This window comes from Elephas maximus, chromosome 20 (genome assembly GCF_024166365.1).
Source record: "Elephas maximus indicus isolate mEleMax1 chromosome 20, mEleMax1 primary haplotype, whole genome shotgun sequence".
In the NCBI taxonomy this organism is placed as follows: Eukaryota; Metazoa; Chordata; class Mammalia; order Proboscidea; family Elephantidae; genus Elephas; species Elephas maximus.
The window spans coordinates 53,247,080-53,268,991 of record NC_064838.1 but is presented as its reverse complement, the minus strand read 5'-3'; the positions used below and the strand labels follow the sequence as shown (position 1 = coordinate 53,268,991).

General features: G+C 44.6%; 1 protein-coding gene across 3 annotated transcripts in view; it reads left to right on the top strand.

Moving 5' to 3' along the window:
* The window catches only part of IP6K2 (inositol hexakisphosphate kinase 2), a 38,242-nt gene that overhangs the window by 10,724 nt on the left and 5,606 nt on the right, over positions 1 to 21,912 (top strand). Inside the window, exons 1-2 of one of the 3 annotated variants that reach the window (XM_049862498.1) lie at positions 15,723 to 16,677; positions 19,984 to 20,316. In XM_049862498.1, the coding sequence (XP_049718455.1) occupies positions 20,115 to 20,316 (202 nt within the window). In that variant the 5' untranslated portion in view covers positions 15,723 to 16,677; positions 19,984 to 20,114. Of the gene's footprint in view, positions 1 to 15,722; positions 16,678 to 19,907; positions 20,317 to 21,912 lie in introns of those variants that run through there. The other 2 variants (XM_049862497.1, XM_049862495.1) reach the window with 2 other exon arrangements.

The window sequence follows — 21,912 nt, the reverse complement described above, 5'->3', positions numbered from 1 at the left end:
CCTGAAACTCCTTTCATGCTGACATGTTTTAAAAGGACACCAGTACTTGGTTTTAGAGGCATTAAATGAGAACCCAGGGACCAAAACACATGGATTCAGTCCCACCATCGCCCAGCCCCAAGAATGGAGGGGGAAGCCGCCTATGCTACCAGCTCACCCTGCTGTCAGTGTGGGGGTGTGCCCCGCAGGCAGTAGCACTGTGGCCAGTGAGGCTGCAGCAGATTGTGGATTTCCACATGGGTGGTTTGTGAGGGTGAAGAATTGGTTCAGCTTATTTAGCATGAGTTTATTGGCCCCAGCCATGGCCCATATCCTGCTCAGATGCACCTTGGATTCAGATTTCTGTTTTGATATTTTCTCCAGTCCTTTTCAAGGTTGTATATGTATTTTTTAATGTAAAATTTCATTAATAGGGTTCTTTTCCAATTGAAGTTATGCTAATTCAGTCTTACAGGTAAGAAGTACACTACAGAAGGCAGGTGGGTGTCACCTCTCCCATTGACTTCACCAACATTACGAGTACATGGTAGCCAAAAGTTAACATTTTAGTAACGAGAAAGAATTTTTTGCCGCTTAGTTCAGGCTGAAATGGTAGGGAGGATGGTTGCTTCTAAATGTGGTTTCCAGGTCAGAACAAGTAGGAGAAACAAGTACTTGGCCACAACAGAAAAGTTATGCTTTGATTTTAAATATTAGTGAGATGTAGCTATTGCTGGAGTGATGTGGTCAGGACCTACAGCACCCTACCCCCCTCCCAATAAAATACAAACACCTGCAGTTCACAGAACCCTCACTGTGCTGGACCCTTCCCCTAGTGTTCTCCTTCTCACTTCTGGCAACTCTGCAGCGATCAGAAGTGTCCATCCCACTCTGGATTGGGGACGAAAGACTGGATTTTCTTGAAACCCTTGTGACTTGGGGATAGAGCCCCGGTAACTGCTACCTCAAGCCCCTCGAGGCAGCTGCAGTCAGCCCAGGCCTCTTCTACCTGCTTTCTGTCTTGGAGAACTCACAAAATTTTCTTCACATTGTGGGTTTTCCGTAACTCTTTTTGTGAATATACTTAGCTGACACTCATAGTTGACCAAAATGGGAGATCATTTAGTGTTGTTTATGCGTCTGTTTCCCTTGCTTGGGACACTCATATGTGTTTTAGAAATTGGGTGTTCAGCCTAAGCCTAAGGAAGAGTAACTTTTCTTTTAATGGGCTAAGATGTGATAGAGACCAGGCAGCAAAACACCTGTCTCTAGTGTTGGTGTTTCTGCACGTAGTTTGTGAGAATGTGCCCACGTGGTACCTGGGCTGCATCCCACCAGGTTGGGTTTGTGGATGGTTGCTGCCTTGCTAAGGCTAGCCCCAGGGTGCCGTGTGCCCTTAGTCCCCCAGGCCACATTGCTGTACCTTAACCCCGCCTCTTAGAGGGCTCCACCCACCCCAGTTCCTTTACTTGACTCTTGTGTTCCTCTTTTAGTTTGGGCTGCTCCAGGGCCAATAGCTTTCCCCAACCGTAGCTGCACACTCAGAAATGAGGCACCCCATAGGCTTAGGAGCTCTTCTCAGCGTTTTGGGGGAATACTGTATCTTTTCAATGCTTGTTTTATAAAGAGAAACAGATTATTTTGTCTTACAAACATTGGAGATACAGTTTCACTGTAACTCTCCTTTCTGTCCAGATTCTCATCTGCCCCAATCTGTGCTTGATATCCCGGGTCGCTCAAATTCAGTGTTGAGGCTGCAGCAGCATTTGTTTTAGAACGAACCTAGCTCTAAACCTGCCAGCTTTCATTCTGATGTCCATTTGTTCAGGTGTGCTTTAAACTTGATGTCTGTGGACTGGTCCATGGCTCTTTGCTCATGTCTCACATGCAGGGAGTAATGTTAAACTTCTGTGGAGTTCACGTTCAGCTTCTTTATGGGGTGCTTTAAAAAATGGTGGCACGTCTGACAACGAACACAACAGAGAATCCCTGATGGAGCAGGAGAAGAGTGGGTTGCAGATCTCAAATTCTAGTAAAAAGACCAGACTTAATGGTCTGACTGAGACTAGAGGGACCCCAAAGGTCATAGTCCCCAGACTCTCTGCTAGCCCAAAACTAAAACCATTCCTGAAGCCAACTCTTAGACAAAGATTAGACTGGACTATAAGTCATAAAATGATACTGGTGAGGAGTGTGGTTCTTAGCTCAAGTAGACACTTGAGACTATGTGGGCAGCTCCTGTCTGGAGGCGAGATGAGAAGGCAGAGGGGAACAGGAGTTGGCTGAATGGACGCTGGAAATACAGGGTAGAGAGAAGGAATATGTTTTCACATTGTAGGGAGAGCAACTAGGGGCACGTAACAATGTGTGTAAGATTTTGTATGAAAACTGCCTTGAATTGCAAACTTTCATTTAAAGCACACACACACACACAAAAAAAAAAACAAAGGCGGCACGTGGGTATCTGACCTCCACTAACTTCAGGAGGGGAAGGAGAGAGAATCAAGATCAACATCAGCCCAAAGCTGATTCCTGTGAAGTGGGGGTTGGATATGCCTTTCACCAAACTTTTTACCAATTCTGACACCAAACTGTCCCTCCTATGGCCCTCTCTACGTCTCTGCTGGGTTCGATAATCCGTTGCAATGGCCGCACAGAACTCACTGACAACGCTTGTGATTATGGGATTTATTAGGGAAGTAGCAGGTTTCATTCAGGATGAGAAACAACTCAGGATACAGTTCTTCAGTCAGGACAGCAGCTTGGCCATGTCTGCAGGCCGGCCTTTCCCTGGCCCTCAGCGTCTTGGCCTTTTCTGGCCTGGCCCAGCCTGCCTTGCTCGGGCAAGTATTACAGAACTCTTTAGCTCCACCGATAATTGCCCAGAGTCACCCTGCTCCATCAGTAAGGCTCGGCCCTAAGGTGCTCAGCTCTCTAGCTCCATGGGTTAGCGAGCCCCACCACAGCGTTCTCATACCGGGCTCCTGGTTTTGCTGCCTCTCTTTCTGCCGTTTCTCTGCCTCTTGCTATCTCTTGTTGTCTCCTGGGTCTAGGAGGTTCTCAGCACAGGCATCCCAGGTCCAAAGGATGCAGTCTGCTCTCTGCTCTTCCTTCTTGGTGCTAGTCAAGCCCCCCCCTTCTACCTCTGGGATGGCTCATTTTAAGCCTAGTGGGATGGTAAAACTAACCAAGCCCTTCGTTAGGGTTCCATACACTTTATTTGCATGGTCCCACTCCCCACAAGGGTGCCATGCACCTTATTTGCATTATTAGCAAGCTGCCCAGTCCCCTTGGTGGGCCACAAGCATCTTATCTGCATAGTCCCATCCACTCATTTGGTGGGAGTTACAAGACCGTGGCGAGAAAAGCCATATAAAGTGCCATGACTCCCTCATGTGTCTCATGAGGAAGTTCACAGTTCTTTTGCGGAGTTCAGAGCTCAGCTTTTTTTTATGGGGTGCCCTGTGCTGGTGTGCAGACCTAGTTCTGATTGGCTCTGGTCCTGAACAAAATCGGGCTGTCTCCCTGAGAAACTGCCCAGAGTAACCAATGAAGAAAGAGGAGGAAGGGAGGTGGGTAGATGATTGACCGAAGGATGTACGTTTTTATGGGTTTTTGCAACCTGACAGGAAAAACGTACAACAGTAACTGTTAAACCACCTATTTGCATGTTACTGAGATAGATCCTTTCTTCCTAAATTAGTTGATTCTTTTTAACATTTTCAGTTTTTCTTCTATTATAAATAGAGGCTTTACATGGAAGGCAGTGAAAGGTGTCCTTCCACAGTGTCTGTTCAAGCCAAGTGCATCTGGAGGAAGAACAGTAGGGCTGGTTGCAGCCTCATCGCTGAGAGTTTGGGTTTTTCTTGCTCAGTGTGCATTTCTGAGTATGAGAACACAAGTGTCTGTTTTCAGGTCCTTTGGGCTGCCCCTGCCCTGTGTAGAGCCTGTGCTGGGCTTCATGGAACTCTACAACCTCCTCCCAAGGGCTCATGCTGGAGGACGTTACGGGTTGGTCAAGATGATATGCCTAGATTGGGAGGCCAGGGAGGACTGTAAGCCCAGGATGCGGGATCCTCATGCCATTCTGGTGTTTCTAGAGAGGAGAAGCAGCTGAGAGGCTGCCATTTCCCTTCGAGAACAGCATGTCTAGATTTTTGGAACAGAATCTGCAGTTTTATTCATCCCTCAGAGTTAGGAGAAGGATCTGCATTATTGCATGACTTTCATGACATTGTTCCAGTTATAACTTGTGTTTTTTTTCTTTTCTTCTTTCGTCTTTATTAAAACTAGAGTAAAATGCTGTTGATGGCGAAAATGAACACCTGGTGTTGGAGCCCAGGCATCTGTATCAGATCAATGCAGGGTTTTTTTTTTTGTCTTGTCCCTCTGGTAACTTCTCCTGCTTTGGCAGTCCAGCACCTGCTGTGGCATTGTGGTCACCTCAGCTGGCCAAGCTGCAGCTCTGTTGAGGCGAGGGCTGTGATTCCATCATCCTTAACAATGACTCTTTCATCTCAGGTACCTTTTGTTTTCTGTAATGAGGCCTAGGCAACTTGGTAACCTTGTGGTGCTTCAGTGTGCTCATTAGTAAGGGAGATAATCAGTATCTACTCCAGAGGGCTGATGGGAGAGCAAAGAGTAAGTGCCTAATAAAATAAGAGCTCTTGTTTTTGGCTCTGTCATATCCCATTGTCATTGAAGGTTGAAGAGTCACCTCTTCTGACCTTCCAGTGCCTTGTATGTAGCCTAGGGGCAGGATGTGTTGGGTTGTTATCCTTCCTTGTTTACCTGTGGTCCATTTCCCAGGGTCACCACTGTGGAAGGAGCTCTCAGTACGCAGCATAGGTTCAATAAGCATTTGTTTGTGGATGGATTTCAAACTTTCAAGAGCTGCTTTTCCTATTTGTGTCAGTGAGTTCTTATTTTTCACCCTGATATTTTCCCTTCCAATTATAAAGGTAACATATGCTCAGAGTTTAGGTTGGGAACATTCAGAAAACTGAAAAGAAGGGAATAATGATCTTAACCACCTGTTCTTGTGTGTGGTCCAGTGGAATTCGACTCACAGCGACCCTGTAAGACGGAGTAGAATCGCTCCATAGGGTTTCCTAGGCTAAATCTTTATGAAAGCCAATTGCCAGGTCTTTTCTTCCCCGGAGCCACTGGTGGGTTCAGACGGCTGACCTTTTGGTTAGCAGCTGAGCGCTTAACCATTGCATCACCAGAGCTTCTTTCATGGTATATCAGGTTTATATAATGTGAAGATCATATTTAAGTAAAAGGATGCACGATTATTAAAATATAATTAGGTAAGAGTGAAGGTTTGTTTGTACTGAAAAAAGAAATCACAAAAAGTCACACATTTTAAAAAGACAAATAGCACAACTGTAATACTTTTTTCCCTACATTTTTGGGTAGCATTTTGACCGCCTTTTTATATGACAGCAATTTCATAATTTTTCTATAGAGAGAATGGAAAGATCACACAGTCACTTCTCTAGGATGGTTGATCCTCATCTGCTTTTTTCTGTAGACAATTTAGAAAAGTTTCTTTCAGCTTTACAACTCATCATGTCATGGGAATTTTTAGGATTATTGTCAAATTTGGAACACTTCTACATTCAGGTAGCTAATAGATACATGAGGAAATGCTCACCATCATTAGCCATTAGAGAAATGCAAATCAAAACTACAATGAAATTCCATCTCACCCCAACAAGGCTGGCATTAATCCAAAAAACACAAAATAATAAATGTTGGAGAAGTTGTAGAGAGACTGGAACACTTATACTCTGCTGGTGGGAATGTAAAATGGTACAAACACTTTAGATAGAAGTCAATTTGGCGCTTCCTTAAAAAGCTAGAAATAGAGCTACCATATGGTCCAGCAATCCCACTCCTTGGAATATATCCTAGAGAAATAAGAGCCTTTACACGAACAGATGTATGCATACCCATGTTCATTGCAGCATTGTTTACAATAGCAAAAAGATTCAAGCAACCAAGGTGTATATCAACGGATGAATGGTATATTCACACAATGGAATACTACACATCGATAAAGAACAGTGATGAATCCGTCAAACATTTCATAACGTGGAGGAATCTGGAAGGCATCATGCTGAGTGAAATCAGGCAGCTGCAAAAGGACAAATATTGTTTGAGACCACTATTATAAGAACTGAAAAATAGTTTAAACAGAGAAGAAAATATTCTTTGATGGTTATGAGAGCAGGGAGGGAGGGAGAGGGGTTTTCACTAATTAGATAGTAGATAAGAACAATTTTAGGTGAAGGGAGAGACACGATACAGGAGAGGTCAGCACAACTGGACTAAACCAAAAGCAAAGAAGTTTCCTGAGTAAACTGAATGCTTCCAAAGGCCAGTGTAGCAGGGGTGGGGGCTTAGGGACCATGGTTTCAGGGGACATCTAAGTCAGTTGACATAATAAAATCTATTAAGAAAACATTCTGCATCCCACTTTGGAGGGTGGCGTCTGGGGTCTTAAACGCTAGCAGGTGGTCATCTAAGATGTATCAATTGGTCTCAGCCCACCTGGAGCAAAGGAGAATGAAGAATACCTAAGACACAAGGTAATTATGAGCCCAAGAAACAGAAAAGGCCACATAAACCAGAGACTACGTCAGCCTGAGACCAGAATAACTAGATGGTGCCCAGCTACAACCGATGACTGCCCTGGCAGGGAACACAACAGAGAACCCCTGAGGGAGCAGGAGAGCAGTGGGATACAGACCTCAAATTCTCATAAAAAGACCAGACTTAATGGTCTGACTGAGACTAGAAGGACCCTGGAGGTCATGGTCCCCAGACCTTCTGTTAGCCTGAGACAGGAACCATTCCCAAAGCCAGCTCTTCAGATAGGGATTGGACTGGACTATGGGATAGAAAATGATACTGGTGAAGAGTTAGCTTCTTGGATTAAGTAGACACATGAGGCTATGTGGGCAGATCCTGTCTAGAGAAGAGATGAGAGGGCAGAGGGGGGTAGAAGCTGGCCGAATGGACACAAAAATAGAGTGGAGGGAAGGAGTGTGCTGTCTCAGAGGGAAAGCAACTAGGAGTGTATAAAAAAAAAAAAAGGAGTGTATAGCAAGGTGTATATAAGTTTTTGTGTGAGAGACTGACTTGGTTTGTAAACTTTGACTTACCCAGTGCCGTCCTTAATGAACTTTCACTAAGAGCACAATAAAAATTAAAAAAACATTTTTTTTCTTTTAATTTTTATTGTGCTCTAAGTGAAAGGTCATCAAGGATGATGAACTTTCATTTAGAGCACAATGAAAATTAAAAATTTTGGGACACTTCTATCAAGTTTGTTTCACATGTGGCATTCAGAGTTTCTTAAGCAGAAACTGCAGGGCCTTGGAAGGGAGCGGGCAGCCATGACCACTGTGAGTAGTAGCAGGTACTTTTTGCTAGTGTTTTTCTTTGTAGGCCTTTGGATATGCATACATAGTTGCAACAGTATTGATTATACAATTGTGTATTGTCTTAGTTATCTAGTGGTGCTATAACAGAAATACCACAAGTAGATGGCTTTAACAAAGAGAAGTTTATTCTCTCACAGTCCAGTAGGGTAAACCTCTGTATTTAGGGCATGAGCTCCGGGGGAAGTCTTGCTGTCTCTCAGTTCTGGAGGAAGGTCCTCATTTTCAGTCTTCGCTTGGTGTGGGAGCATCTCAGTGCAGGAACCTCAGGTCTAAAGTACTTGCTCCACTCCCAGCGCTGCTTTCTTGGTGGTATGAGGTTCCCAACTCTACCTATTTCCTTTTCCTTTTATCTCTTGAGATAAAAGGTGGTACAGGCCACACCCCAGAGAAACTCACTTTATATTGGATCAGGGATATGACCTCGAAAGGGTGTTACAATCCCACCTGGATTCTTTTTAACTTAAAATTACAATCACAAAATGGAGGACAACCACAGAATACTGGGAATCATGGCCCAACCGAGTTAATACACACATTTTTAGGGGGAACATAATTCAATCTATGACATATATCTTGAGTCTTTCACTTAAAGAGTATATCATAAGCGTTTTCTCAAATTGTTAAAAACTGTAAAATTGATAAGCACGCTTTTTATGATATCCTAATTGTCCATCATACAATTGAACAAACAAGCAAATTTTTGTTTCACTCCTCTCCTTTGGCTGGCTGTGGAAGTGAGTGTGTTCCTGATGAGGGATTAAGAGGTGTCCTGCCAGGACTTGATATATTCAGCAGTGGAGGGAGTTTTCCTGAGGTTAGTGCTAGTTTCATGCCATATATGCCTACATGGGTCAGTCTGGTCAGCTGCTGTTCTTGGTGCTCCCACAAGGCAGCCTCCCTGAGTCAAAGATTGACAACATTTCTCTTTCCTTCCTGGCTTTATTTTGTTAAAACTCCTTCCTGTAATCAAAGGAGAATGAAGGACACAAGGTAATTACGAGCCCAAGAGACAGAAGGGGCCACATGAACCAGAGACTACATCATCCTGAGACCAGAAGGACTAGATGGTGCCTGGCTACAACCGATGACTCCCCTGACGGGGAACACAGCAGAGAACCCCTGAGGGAGCAGGAGAGCAGTGGGATGCAGACCTCAAATTCTCATCAAAAGACCAGATTAATGGTTTGACTGAGACTGGAAGGACCCTGGTGGTCATGGCCCCCAGACCTTCTTTTGGCCCAAGAGAGGAACCATCCCCGAAGCCAACTCTTCAGGCATGAATTGGACAGTGGGTTGGAGAGGGATGTTGGTGAGGAGTGAGTTTCTTGGATCAGGTGGACGCTTGAGACTATGTTGGCATCTCCTGCCTGGAGGGTAGATGAGAGGGTAGAGGGGGTTAGAAGCTAGTGAAATGGACACGAAATGAGAGAGAGTGGAGGGAGAGAGAAGGCTGTCTCATTAAGGGGAGAGTAATTGGGAGTATGTAGGAAGGTGTGTGTAAGTTTTTATGTGAGAGACTGACTTGATTTGTAAACTTACACTTAAAGCACAATAAAAATTATTAAAAAAAAAAAACTCCTTCCTGTATATTTGTTACTAGGGGTTTTGCCTCATTTGTTGCCCAGCTTCACTGGGAGTCCAGGCCATGAGAGGAAATTGTTTTCCTTTGGCATCATCTTATTATTTTGCTGAGACACCTTGGTTAAGGCTGGACGACAGGCCATCAGCATTGTTGAAGAGGCCTCCGACCTCTACTCAGGGGCCACCTCGTGGCTTTTTTTTTTTTTTGCTTTGCCTGCAAAACATGGAGATAATTCATCTTTTGGTGGTCATTCAGCAGCTTGAAAGCCTTGGGTCTTTGAGATTTGCACTCAACACCAACATAGAATTTCTGAATGCTAGTTAGTATATTGGATCCCTGGTGTCATAGTTAATACTGAAGCAGAGATGTCACTTTGAGGACTGAGGTGTACCTGACCGAAGCCATGGTGTTCTCAATGGCCGCATATGAATGCGAAAGCTGGACAATGAATAAGGAAGACCAAAGAATAATTGATGCATTTGAATTATAGTTTTGGCGAAGAATATTGAATATACCATTGTCTTAGTCATCTAGTGCTGCTGTAACAGAAATACCACAAGTGGGTGGCTTTAAAAAGAGAAATTTGTTTTCTTACAGTCTAGTAGGCTGGAAGTCCAGATTCAGGGTGTCGCCTCCAGGGGAAGGCTTTCTCTGTCTGTATCGGCTCTGGAGGAAGGTCTTTCATGTCAGTCTTCCCCTGAACCAGGAGCTTCTCCACTCAGGAATCCTGGGTCCAAAGGATGCACTCTGCTCCCAGCACTAACCCAGTGCCATCGAGTTGATCATAGCTCCCAGCACTGCTTCCTTGTTATGAGGTCCCCAGCTCTCTGCTTGCTTCCCTTTTATCTCTTGTAAGATAAAAGGTGGTGCAAACCACACCCCGCGGAAACTCCCTTTACATTGGATCAGGGATGTGACCTGAGCAAGGGAGTTTCCTCCCACCCTGATCCTCTTTAACCACAGGCAGAGATGATGATTTATAACACACAGGAAAATCATAAAATGGAGGACAGCCGCATAATACTGGGAATCATGGCCTAACCAAGTTGACACATGTTTTTGGGGGACACAATTTAATCCATTACAACCACGGACTGCCAGAAGAACAAGCAAATCTGTCTCGGATGAAGTGCAATCAGAATGTTCTTTAGAACCGAGGATGGCGAGACTTTGTCCCATGTACTTGGACATGTTGTCAGGAGGGACCAGTCCCTTGGGAAGGATATGCTTGGTAGAGGGTCAGCAGAGAAGAGGAAGATCCTGAACCAGATAGATTGAGACAGTGGCTGCAACAAGGGCTCAAGCATAACAACGATCATGAGAATGGCACAGGACCAGGCAGTGTTTTGTTCTGTTGTACATAGGGTTGCTATGAGTTGGAACCTACTTGACAGCACCCAACATCAACAGTTAGTATATTTGTTTTAAAATATAATAGGATTTTAATCTTCTCATAGCCACATTTTTAAAGTCCACTCTTCAGTGACCAGTCTTTTCTCGCCTGATTTTCTATAAGAGAATTTCCAGGAGGTTGGTTGTCATCACATTAAGATCTTGGGCTTTGTTTACGTAAAATGTTCTGCAGCAGCAAGTTCCCAGTGAGTGTTGTGCAGAATCCTTCAGTTATACTTCCCATTTAATGCAGACTTGATAAGGCAGATGATAATAAATGCAAAACAAACACCGTCAGTGCCCCTTTGTGTGTTTTGTAAAGTGTGTGGCATGCGTCATTTTGGTTAACTCTACTCACTCTGTAATTGGTTTGGGTTTGGATGGTACCTGCAGTGGTGCCTTTTGAGTTCTCTGCTGATCTGTGTGCAGCAGGTGCTCACAGTACAGTAGCAATTTGAGGCACATTCTATAGAACACCCACTCTGTGCTGATGTTCTTTTGGACTCCTGAGACTAAGCAGTGAACAGAGTAGTCAGAAACCTCTGACTTCGTGGAGCTTGCTTCCTGGTGGGGAGTAGGGTAGGGAAGACACAATAAACAAGAAAACACAGTATGTTAGATGGTGGTAAGTGCTAAGGAGAAAAAGCAGGGGTGTGAAGAGTGTGGAGAGGGAGGTGTGACATTTTTAGATAGGGTGGCCAAGCGAGACCCCATTAAAGAGGTAATATTTGTATAAAGGGCTGAAAGCGAATGAGCCAAGGTTATACCTGGGGAAAAGAGTATATCAAGCAGAGGGAAGGGTAACTGTAAAGGCCTTGAGGTAGTATGTGCCAGGCATGCTTGAGAGATAGCAAGCAGATTTGATGTCGATTTTTCTTTCCTAATGGATGGCAGTTTTAGGGAAAGGCTTATTGGACTTTTATGTTCTGTTCTGCACATTTTGGTGTGAAGGATGCTTCTCCTTTGGCTTTACAAGAATTGAGAAGAAGATAGCCATGCAACTGATAGAAGTCTGCTTGTGTTGACAGCTGATAAAAATTAGGCTTTCAGAGTGAGCAGATGGTTTTAGAATGTGTTGGTATTAGCCGTGGGTGTCATGGATTTATCTAGGAACACAGCTGACCCCTGAAAGTCTGTGCCATCAGGGGATACCTTCACTGTAGTCAGGAAGAAGCCTTACTTTGACCAAGGTGACCATCTAGGCTGACCTTGGCATGAGTGACTCAGGATGCTCTGTGTGAGGCAAATAAGCCAATTTAGAATGGATGGGAAGGTAAATATCAGCCAGTGCATTTGCATTTAGAAGCTATTTATCAGCTAATATGATCTTTTTGTGTGTGTGTGCTTTAAGTGAAAGTTTACAGTTCAAGTTAGTTTCTCATACAAAAATTTATATGTACATTGTTATGTGACCCTAGTTGCTCTCCCTATAATGTGACAGGACATTCTTCCTTTCCACTCCAGATTCCTGTGTCCATTTAATCAGCTTCTGTCCCTTTCTGGCTTCTCATCTTGCCTCCAGAAAGGAGCTGCCCATTTAGTCTCATGTATCTACTTGAGCTAAGAAGCATACTCCTCACGAGTATTCTTATAGTCCAGTCTAATGTTTGTCTGAAGAGTTGGCTTGGGGAATGGTTTTAGTTTTGAGCTAACAGAGAGTCTGGGGGCCATGTCTTCTGGGGTCCTTCTAGTCTCAGTCAGACCATTAAGTCTGGTCTTTTTACTAGAATTTGAGTTCTGTACCCCACTTTTCTCCTACTCCACCAGGGACTCTCTGTTGTGTTCCCTGTCAGGACAGTCATTGGTGGTAGCCAGGCACCATCTAGTTGTTCCAGTCTCAGGCTGATGGAGTCTCTGGCTTATATGGCCCCTTCTGTCACTTTGGCTCATATTTTCCTTGTGTCTTTGATGTTCTTCATTCTCCTTTGCTCCAGGTGGGTTGGGACCAGTATGATCATTTAAAGTATAAACTTCTCTGATTATAATAATAATATATACTCATGAAATTTGTAAATTAAAAAGGGTAAAGAAAAAATCCTTTTATTGAAATATAATTTATAAATACAATGGTTCATCAATTTTAAGTTTATATTTGAAGACCTTTGACAAATGTACACAGTCAGCTGTCACATCCCAGTCACAATATAGGGCATTTCTATCACCAAATAAAGTTCTTTTATGCTGCTTGGCAGTCAGTCATGTCCCCCCACTTGTGCCCCCTGACAACTGCTTATCTGCTTTCTGCCACTATAGTTTTTCCTTTTCTAGAATTTTATGTAAGTGGAATCATACAGTATGTAGTAATTTATTACTGACTTATTTTACTTAGCATAATCCTTTTGTGATTCATCTCTGTTGTCACATGTATCAGTACATTCCTTTTTATTGCTGAATAATATTCCATTGTATGGATATACCAAAATTTGTTTATCCGTTCACCCAGTTGATGGACATTTGGATTGTTTCCCTTTTTTGGCTCTTGTGAATAATGCTGCTGTGAATATTCATGTGCACATCTTTGGACATATATAGGATGTACTTTAAAAAAAAAAAACAACCTGCCGTGGAGTCGATTCCAACTCCTATTGACCCTATAGGACAGGGTAGAACTGCCCCATACGGTTTCTAGGGAGCGCCTGGTAGATTCAAACTGCTGACCTTTCGGTTAGCAGCCTTAGCTCTTAACCACTATGCCACCAGGGTTGCCTAGGATGTACTTAGGTAAATTCATAAGAGTGGGATTGCTGGGTCATATAGTTAAGTAAGTGTATGTTTAACTTTTTAAGAAACTGCCAAACTGTTTCAAAGTGGCTGTACTTTTCTTTTTTTCATTCCTACCAGCAGTGTTTGAGAGTTCAGTTGCATCATACTGGTGGGTGTCTAGGGTTCCTGGGTTGAGTAAACTGTCTTCACTCTACTGCTTACCTAAAGGTTGGTGGTTCAAACTCACTCTGCAGAAGAAAGGCCTAGCAACTGCTTCCATAAAGATTATAGCCAAGAAAACCTTATTACTCTGTAACACATGGGATCGCCATGAGTCAGAATTGACTCCATGGCAGTGGGTTTGATGGGTGTCTAGGTATCTTCAGTGGTTTTAATTTGTATTTCTATAGTAATTAATGAAAGGAGCCTTGGTGGCACAGAGGTTAAGTGCTCAGCTCCTAACCAAAAGGTCAGTGGTTCGAACCCACTAGCTGCTCTGCTGAAGAAAGATGTGGCAGCCTGCTTTCTTAAAGATTACAGTCTTGGAAGCCCTGTGGAGCAGTTCTGCTCTATCCTATAGGGTCACTATGAGTCAGAATCAACTCGACTGCAACAGGAGACTGATTAATGATGTTGAGCGTCTTTTTATGTGCTTCCCATGGCCATTTAGATATCTCCTTTGGTAGGGTGGAAACCCTGGTGGCGTGCTGGTTAAGAGCTATGGCTGCTAACCAGAAGGTCAGCAGTTCAGATCTACCAGGCGCTCCTTGGAAACCTTATGGGACAGCTCTACTCTGTCCTATAGGGTCGCTATGAGTCGGAATTGACTTGATGGCAATGGGTTTGGTTTTTGGTTTGGTTTCGGTAGAGTGTCAGTTCAGATTTTTGCCCATTTTCTTATTGGGTTGTTTGTCTTATTATTGAGTTGGATTTTTTTTTTTTTTAATTTTTTTTTTTTTCCACAGATACAAGTCCTTTGTCAAATACATGTTTTGCAAATATTTTTCTTCCAGTCTGTGGCTTACCTTTTCATTTTCCTTTGAAGAGCAGTCTTTTTTTTTTTCTTTTAATGAATTTTGATGAAGTTCATTGTTTCAATTTATTTCAGTTTGTAATTTTTTGTGTCCTAAGAAATTTTTGCCAAAACCGTGGTTAAAAAATTTTTCTCCTGTTCTAGAAGTTTTACAGTTTGAGCTCTTATATTTAGGTCTTACATTTCCAGTTACTTTTTGTATCGGGTGTGAGGTGAGTCAGTATTCACTTTTTTGCATATGAATATCCAGTTATTCTAACATATTTGCTTAAAACAATTATTTCTCTGCTGAATTGCCTTGGTGGCTCTAGTAGTTTCCTAGGGCTACCATAACAAATTTTCACAAACTGGATGATTTAAGACCTCAGGCATTTATTCTCTCACAGTTTTGGAGGCTAGAAGTCTGAAGTCAAAGTGTCAGCAAGGCTATGCTTCCTCTGAAGACTCTAGGGAAGAACCCTTCCTTGCCTCTTCCAGCTTCTCGTGGCCCCTGGCGTTCCTTGGTTTGTGACAGCAGAACTCTAAGCTCTGCCTCCATCTTCATATATGGCCTTCTCTGTGTGTCTTTCTCTGTGTCTTCTCTTAAAGGGACACAAGCCATTGGATTTAGGGCCTACCCTAAATCCAGGATGCTTTCATCTCAAGTTCCTTAACTAATTACTTCTGTAAAGACCCTTATTCCAAATAAAGTCACATTCTGAGGTTCTAGGTGGGCATGAATTTTGGGGACTCTATCCGGAAACCCTGGTGGTGCAGTGGTTAAGTGCTATGGCTGCTAACCAAGAGGTCAGCAGTTCAAATCCGCTAGGCGCTCCTTGGAAACTCTATGGGGCAGTTCGACTGTGTCCTATAGGGTTGCTATGAGTCGGAATCGACTCGACGGCAGTGGGTTTAGTTTTTTGGTTTATTCAACCCACAAAGGAGCCTTGGTGGCACAGCGGTGGAGCGCTTGGCTGCCAACCAAAAGGTCAGTGGCCACCCCTCAGGAGAGATGTGCCTCTGCTTCCGTAAAGAGTACACCTTTGGAAACCCTGTAGTGCAGTAGTTCTTATCTGTCCTATAGGGTCACTGTGAGTTGGAATTGACTCCATGGCAGTGGATTTGGTTAATTCAATCCACTACAGGCCTTGGTTGAAAATTAATTGGTCAGATCAGTGTGGATCTATTTCTGGACTCTGTTCTGCTTCATTGATCTATATGCTTATTCTCATGCCAATACTGTACTGTCCTAATTATGTAGCATTATAATAAGCCTGGAAATCAGTAGGGTACCTCCTCCAAATTTGTTCTCCTTTTTAAAAATCATGTTGGCTATTCTAATAGGCTCTTTGTATTTCTAGGTAAGTTTTGTAATTACCTTGTCGATTTCTACCAAAAAAAGTCTGCTGGGATTTTCATTGGGATTGCATTGAATCTGTAGGTCAATCTGGGGAGAATTAACATGTTAACAAAATTGAGTCTTCTGATTCTTGAACACAGTATGTGGCTACATTCACTTAGGTCTTTTTCTCTACAGTTTTTTGTGGTTTTCACTTTCAGGTTTGTACACAGTTTTCCAAATTTCTCCCCAAGTATTTAATATCGTTGATGCTATTTTAGATGTTTTAACCTTTACCAGCTAGAGGTACCATATTTTATTTACCCTTTAACCCATATTTGGACATTTAGTTTGTTTCAAAAGTAGGACTTTCTGTACACATCATTTTTAATCTTTGGTCGTTGATGAGAGCCATTGTGGTGCCCAGAATTAGAACAGGCCTCATGTCCCTCCCTGAGCTATAGTGTCTGGTAGCCACTTTCTGGCAGTGCTGGCAGGAAAGCGTTCTGAACAGAAAAGTGTGTGGACCTGCCACCACAGAGGAAGGTCTGCATCAGAGTTTTAGAAGCCACGAGAGCCCTGGCAAGCTGGTGTCTGGCAGCTTGGTGACTGACCCTGGTGCTGTGATTGTGGGTGGTATGTACAGATGTGTGCAGATGCGAGGCACAGACTAGGGGGTGGCTCTTGGCTTCATGGGGATAAGGTACAGATGGTGAGGGTTGTTTTTTCACTGTCAGGCTAGTATGCCTCAAGCCATCCCCTGTGGCTGCCTGACCCAGGGGCTTTCTTGAGGCAGAGTAAGTGGCCCCAGGGGATCCGATTTGTACTTCATTAACTATCTAAATTCTCAGTGACCTGACTGAGCTAAGGGCCCAGGAGCTATCATGAGTCATAAGTGTTTTATTTGCAATACTTAAGAACATAAAGACATTGTTTCCAAGGGATCATTAAACCAATTAGATGAATTTTGGGGGAGACTGTATGGGAAAGCTATGTCATGGGATAGATCATCTGCATAAGTTCTGTGTTCCTTACCTGTTCTTAGTTTCGTGGACAAATGTTAGGCAAAGCGGAAAGCTAAAAAATCTGAAGTCATTATTTTGTGGTTATTTCCTGTCTCCCTAGGTACAGGGTCAGCACATTGCATTGGCTATACAACATTTGTTAATACTACAGGATCCCTGGGAAACCGGGATCTGCTGATGTTTAAAAACCAGTAAGAAATCCCATTGTTAAAGCCACATGTGGAACAGAGAGTAGCAGGTGGAACAGGGATAGCAGTTGCCTTGGGGCCAGACTTTTCTTTCTGCTGGTCTTGGTTTAGGCCCCTGGGGAGGAAGCTAATCTGCATAGTCTTTGGGAAATTGGTCCTTCATTTTCCTGTAGGGATGGGGCCTGTAAAGGACCCTAGAACAGAAACTTTTACACTTCTTTGTCTGCAACCCCGAAAGTGAAAAGTATGTCATAGTACGGTGAAGCCATATTGAGAGTTCATATTGGAGAGAATGAACATAATTGAAATGGTCACAAAATAGTACTTATGTACTATATGTGGAGCCCTGGTGGCACAGTGGTTAAGAGCTCCAGCTGCTGACCAAAAGGTAGGCAGTTCAAATCCACCAGCCTCTCCTTGGAAACCCTAGGAGGCAGATCTACTCTGTCCTATACTGTCACTATGAGTCGGAATTGACTTGTCAGCAATGGTTTTTTTTTTTTTTTACTATGTGCAATGCATAGATATTTTCTGTTTTCTCATTTGATTAAAAAAATCTACTGGTTACCACCCAATGATTTGGTTACCCAACAACCCACAGAGGAGGGAGCTACTCCAAGCGTGTTTCCCCTATTTTATAATCCAGAAAACTGAAACCCAAAGGGAGCCAGGGACTTGGAGTCTTTCTCCAAGCAACTGAGTGGCAGAAATGGGACTAGAATCTGACTCGTCTTGCCCGCTCCACCTAACTGTAGGCTCATCAGTTGTCTCCCTAATTCTTCCTCACATTTGGGAGTTTCTCTGTCATTAGACTTGGTTTGGTCAAGAGTAAGCCTTATTTGTGCTACCTTTATAACTGAGGATGATTCTTCCCCAGGGAGTGACATCCGTTGGACTGCTAAAGTTGGGTGCTGGGGAGGAGTGTGGCAAGGTGCCACCACATGCCCAGCAGCTAATGAACACCCCGGAGACCTGAGAGGGCTGCCATTTAGGCATGAAGGACCAGTTTTTGTCTTGTTTTAGATTTTTGATTGGAGGTAGGGGTGGGTAAAAGAGATACCTGGAAAGAAGTGTTTTTCTAACTTCTTAACTGAGTACATTTAAGTAATCTTGAACAAGTTCCAACAGGGAAAGCAGTGTCTACCACATAGAAAGTACTGTGAGGATCACAGGAGATTCACATCATTGCTAGCATTGCTCTGATAGCAAAAGCAGCTTTGCACCTTTGTGAAAGCTTTGGAATGTGTGTTTCTAAAACCTGGACCGGGAGGAGCATCTCATGCTTTCACAATTTAATAGTTTTACCTGACTAGTGCTTTGGTATACTGGCAGGCAGACCATGAAGCAGTAGCTTTCTTCTGGTATTGCTCTTACTCAAGAGGTTTTTTCAGTTGACTAGCATGAACTGGTCTTTGTAGCCCTACAAAAGGGGCATGTGTGGCCAGGCATTTCAGAGCTCCACCTTCTGGATAGGGTACAGAATGTCTGGAATGTGCTAAGGAGCCAGTTGCCTGTGTTGTGTCTTGGGACTCTTAGCACATGCTTCTGTCTGTAGTGATGAGAAGGCAATGCCAGGTGAGAAATCAGGACCTTTTGTTCGCTGCTCTTTGTATGTAGGAAAACTTACTGATTCCTAATCTTTGAGTCATATGGAGGCCTAGAATCAGATTCTCTCTGAAAAGAAGAGTAACACTAGTTTAAACTCTTTAAAGAGGCTACTTTATAATAGAAAAATATAAATACATGGTGAAAGCACTTTTACCATGAGATAAGCTAAATGTCTCGTGTGCATAGTAGGAGTGCTGTACCAAGGCAGGGGTGACAGAGACTGTGGGGCTCTGTGGAGGGAGGCTTGGCACCCAGCACACTGGGGTTCACTTGAGAGCTGTGGCTTAGTGTCTATGGCCCTGGACAAGTTTCCTCACTTCCCAGAATCTTGGCATCATCATTTGCAACAGGGAGAGTAGTGTCTACCTCATAGAAAGTACTGTTAGGATCAAATGAGATCAATTCCTATGAGTATGGCACATAATAGGATCTTTACCCATGTTAGAGGGCAGAGGGCTCATCTCCAGCAGACTCATCCTCACCACACCATCTCACATAAGTGTTCTGGGAACCCTAGGAGTTAAAATGTAGTTTAAGCCCTGTTGTTAGCTGCTGTCCAGTTGGCTTCGACTTTTGGTGACCCCGTGTACAGCAGAACAAAACATTCCCCAGTCCTGCACCATCTTCACAATTGTTGGTATGCTCAAGTCCATTGTTGCATCCACTGTGTATTCTGAATACCTTCCAACCTAGGGGGTCATCTTCCAGCACTTACATGGGACAATATTCTGTTGTGATCCATAGGGTTTTCATTGGCTAATTTTCAGAAGTAGATCACCAGGCCTTTCTTCCTAGCCTGTCAGTCTGGAAGCTCCAGTGGAACCTGTCCACCATGGGTGACCCTCCTGGTATTTGAAATACTTGTGGCCTAGCTTCAGCATTGTAGCAACACACAAACTGCCAGGTGGTGGTAAGCCCTGTAGGAGTGCTAATAGAAACTTGTAGCCTGGTCTTTCCTGTTTTCCTGTGACAGAACACAGCTTGACATGCCCTGAAACGGTTAAAAGAGGTACAAGCAGAGGTGTGCTTTGCTAAGTTCCAGTGTGTAGCTCCAGGAGCCCAACTTTGTTTTTGAAAATGTGCCCCAGCTTTTGGTGCTCAGTATAGAACGGATAAAAATACTGATGTAGAACAGCGTGTGTCTTTTTAACCGAATTAGCCAGCCTGATCAATTGTTAGAGATGTTAATCATTAAAGCTGGGCCCAAGCTCCACTGCTAATAGGGTTAATGGAGCTTGTCTTTGGCCTTGGGCTGAGACGGTGTGTGTGGACGCCTTGGTGAGCTAATCTTGGTAAATGGTGCCTATGCAGGTTTTTCCAGTATTTAAATGTATTTTATAAAAGCAACAGAGACTTGGGCATCATCACCTTAAGCTTGACAATCTTAATAGAAAGTGGCAAGATTTAATCGAAATAATGGGTGGCTTTTTTTTTTTTTTTCGCGTTTTCCTTGCTGTGGCAGTTTTTTCATGCCATAGTGGGAGGTGCTGGCTGTTTGGGTGCCCCTGGAGCACTGGCCCTGCCTCTCCACACCCGGCCCCGCCCCGAGTGTTTGTGTTTCTGCTGGAGGTGAGGCGGGGCGAAGCCTGGTCCTTCCAGTGCACCGGCTGTTTGTCTTTCTGCAGCTGGAGGAGGCGAGCAGCTCTAAGGCGGTTCCCAGGCCGCTTCCAACCCCCGTGTCGCTGTGTTTGCTTCTGGCAGAGCGTCCTGGCCCGTGCAAGCTGAGGAGCTGAGGCCAGACAAAGGGACACACAGAGAGAAGACAGACGGAGGACGCGCTGGCCGCTGGACTCCGCTGCCTCCCGGTTCTCCCCACCGCCTGCGCCCGGAGGATGAGCCCAGCCTTCAGGGCCATGGACGTGGAGCCCCGCACCAAGGGCGTCCTGCTGGAGCCCTTTGTCCACCAGGTCGGGGGGCACTCGTGCGTGCTCCGCTTCAACGAGACGACCCTGTGCAAGCCTCTGGTCCCGAGAGAGCATCAGTTCTACGAGACCCTCCCGGCTGAGATGCGCAAATTCACTCCCCAGTACAAAGGTGAGCCCCCAGCGTGCCGGGCCAGGCGGAGGAGACACAAGGGGTTGCGAAGGCCTGCGCAGCCTTTCCGGGAACCCTCGCCCCCTCCCACTCACGGTGTTTTCCCTCCTCCTACCCTTGGCCCTCTGCCCAGCACCTTACACCCTCAGTTTTCAAGCCCTGGTAAGATTACTCAATTCTCTTCTGTTTTGTGGATTTGTTTTTAGTTTGTTTTTGGTGGAAGTGTAGATGTGTTTTATGTTCAGGTGTCTCTTGATGGCAGTAACCCATAGTTTCCCGTGGGGGGAACAGCAGGAGAAGACTTTGGGAGGGTTTTACCCAGAATACTTGCCGCCTTTGCTTTGTCCTACAGAAAATCAGAAGCCCGGGTGATTAGGTAGGCTGGGAGCAGGGTTGACTGAGTCAGATGGAATGCAGGAGTGGGAGGCTGTGCTGATTAGCTGAAGCCCTTTGCTATCACAGAATGTCCCTGCAATTGTTATCTGAAGAACCCCTTTGATTCACATAAGGTGGCTTTTTCTTTTTACGATAAGTTTTTTGGGAACATCAGCAGCCACAGGCATGGTGTGGCCTTCCCTGGGGGTGGGGGTCAGATCCTTCGTAAATCAAGGAAGAGCCTATTAAGGAAATTTAAATTTGCATTGCCTGGTTGTACAAAAGACTCTGAAACAACTAGGTTCTTCTGGGACTGTTGAACGGTTTTTAAAGCCGGCATGTACTGGGCACCTCTCTCTGTAGTCTGAATGTGTATGTGTGTTTGTGGTGGGGCTGGGGGAGTTGGGGACCCTCACTTGGTCCTTCTTTGTTTTTTCCAGGACAAAGCCAAAGGCCCCTTGTTAGCCCCTGCCCCCTTTTTTCCCCTGGTTCTTTACCCCATGGCCACAGGGAAGTGTGGTCCCCTGAATTTCCCACCCTGGCTCTTCTGCACCCAGAACTGGGGGCCACTTCAGAAGTGTCGTCTCTCTCTGAGAACGCATTCCCCTGCAGGAGCGGGCAGGCAGCAAGGACTGAGCAGATTGAGTGATCCCGGGCAGAGAGGCCTGGGAGGAAAGGCGTTCAGCTAATCGGTTGTAAGGGCACACTCGTCGGCACCTGCTGAAATGCTCCCACCTGACAGCCCCCCTCAAAGACTGTTTAATTACACCTGGCAGGTTCTAGAGACTCCAGAGGGAGAGCTGCTTTCGAGGCCACCATGCGTCTGTGCTCCCTGCCCAACCCCATCTTCTTGTGTTCATTTTCTTTTGTGACATGAGACCGCAAAGACCAATAAAGTGACATGTTGGAGAAGGACAGAAGGCATGGGACACCCACCCCCCCACCCAGGTGGGGGTGCTGTGGGAAGCCTTTCTAGGATGTCTCTTGTGCTGTGTGGTTTGTTTTGTTTGCCCATTTATTTTGCTTTGTTTGCACAGTCTTCCCTTACCCCTTGGATGCTTCTTAACCCCCGAGGCAAATCCGTGTCCCCCACGAATTTCCAGCTCTTCTTCAAAGCAAGCCATGAGGCCATTGGTATTGCTTTTTAGGGATATAAAGAGCAAATGTTTTCCGTCTCTCTCAGGATTAGAAGGGTTCCACAAAAATTAATAAACATTTTCA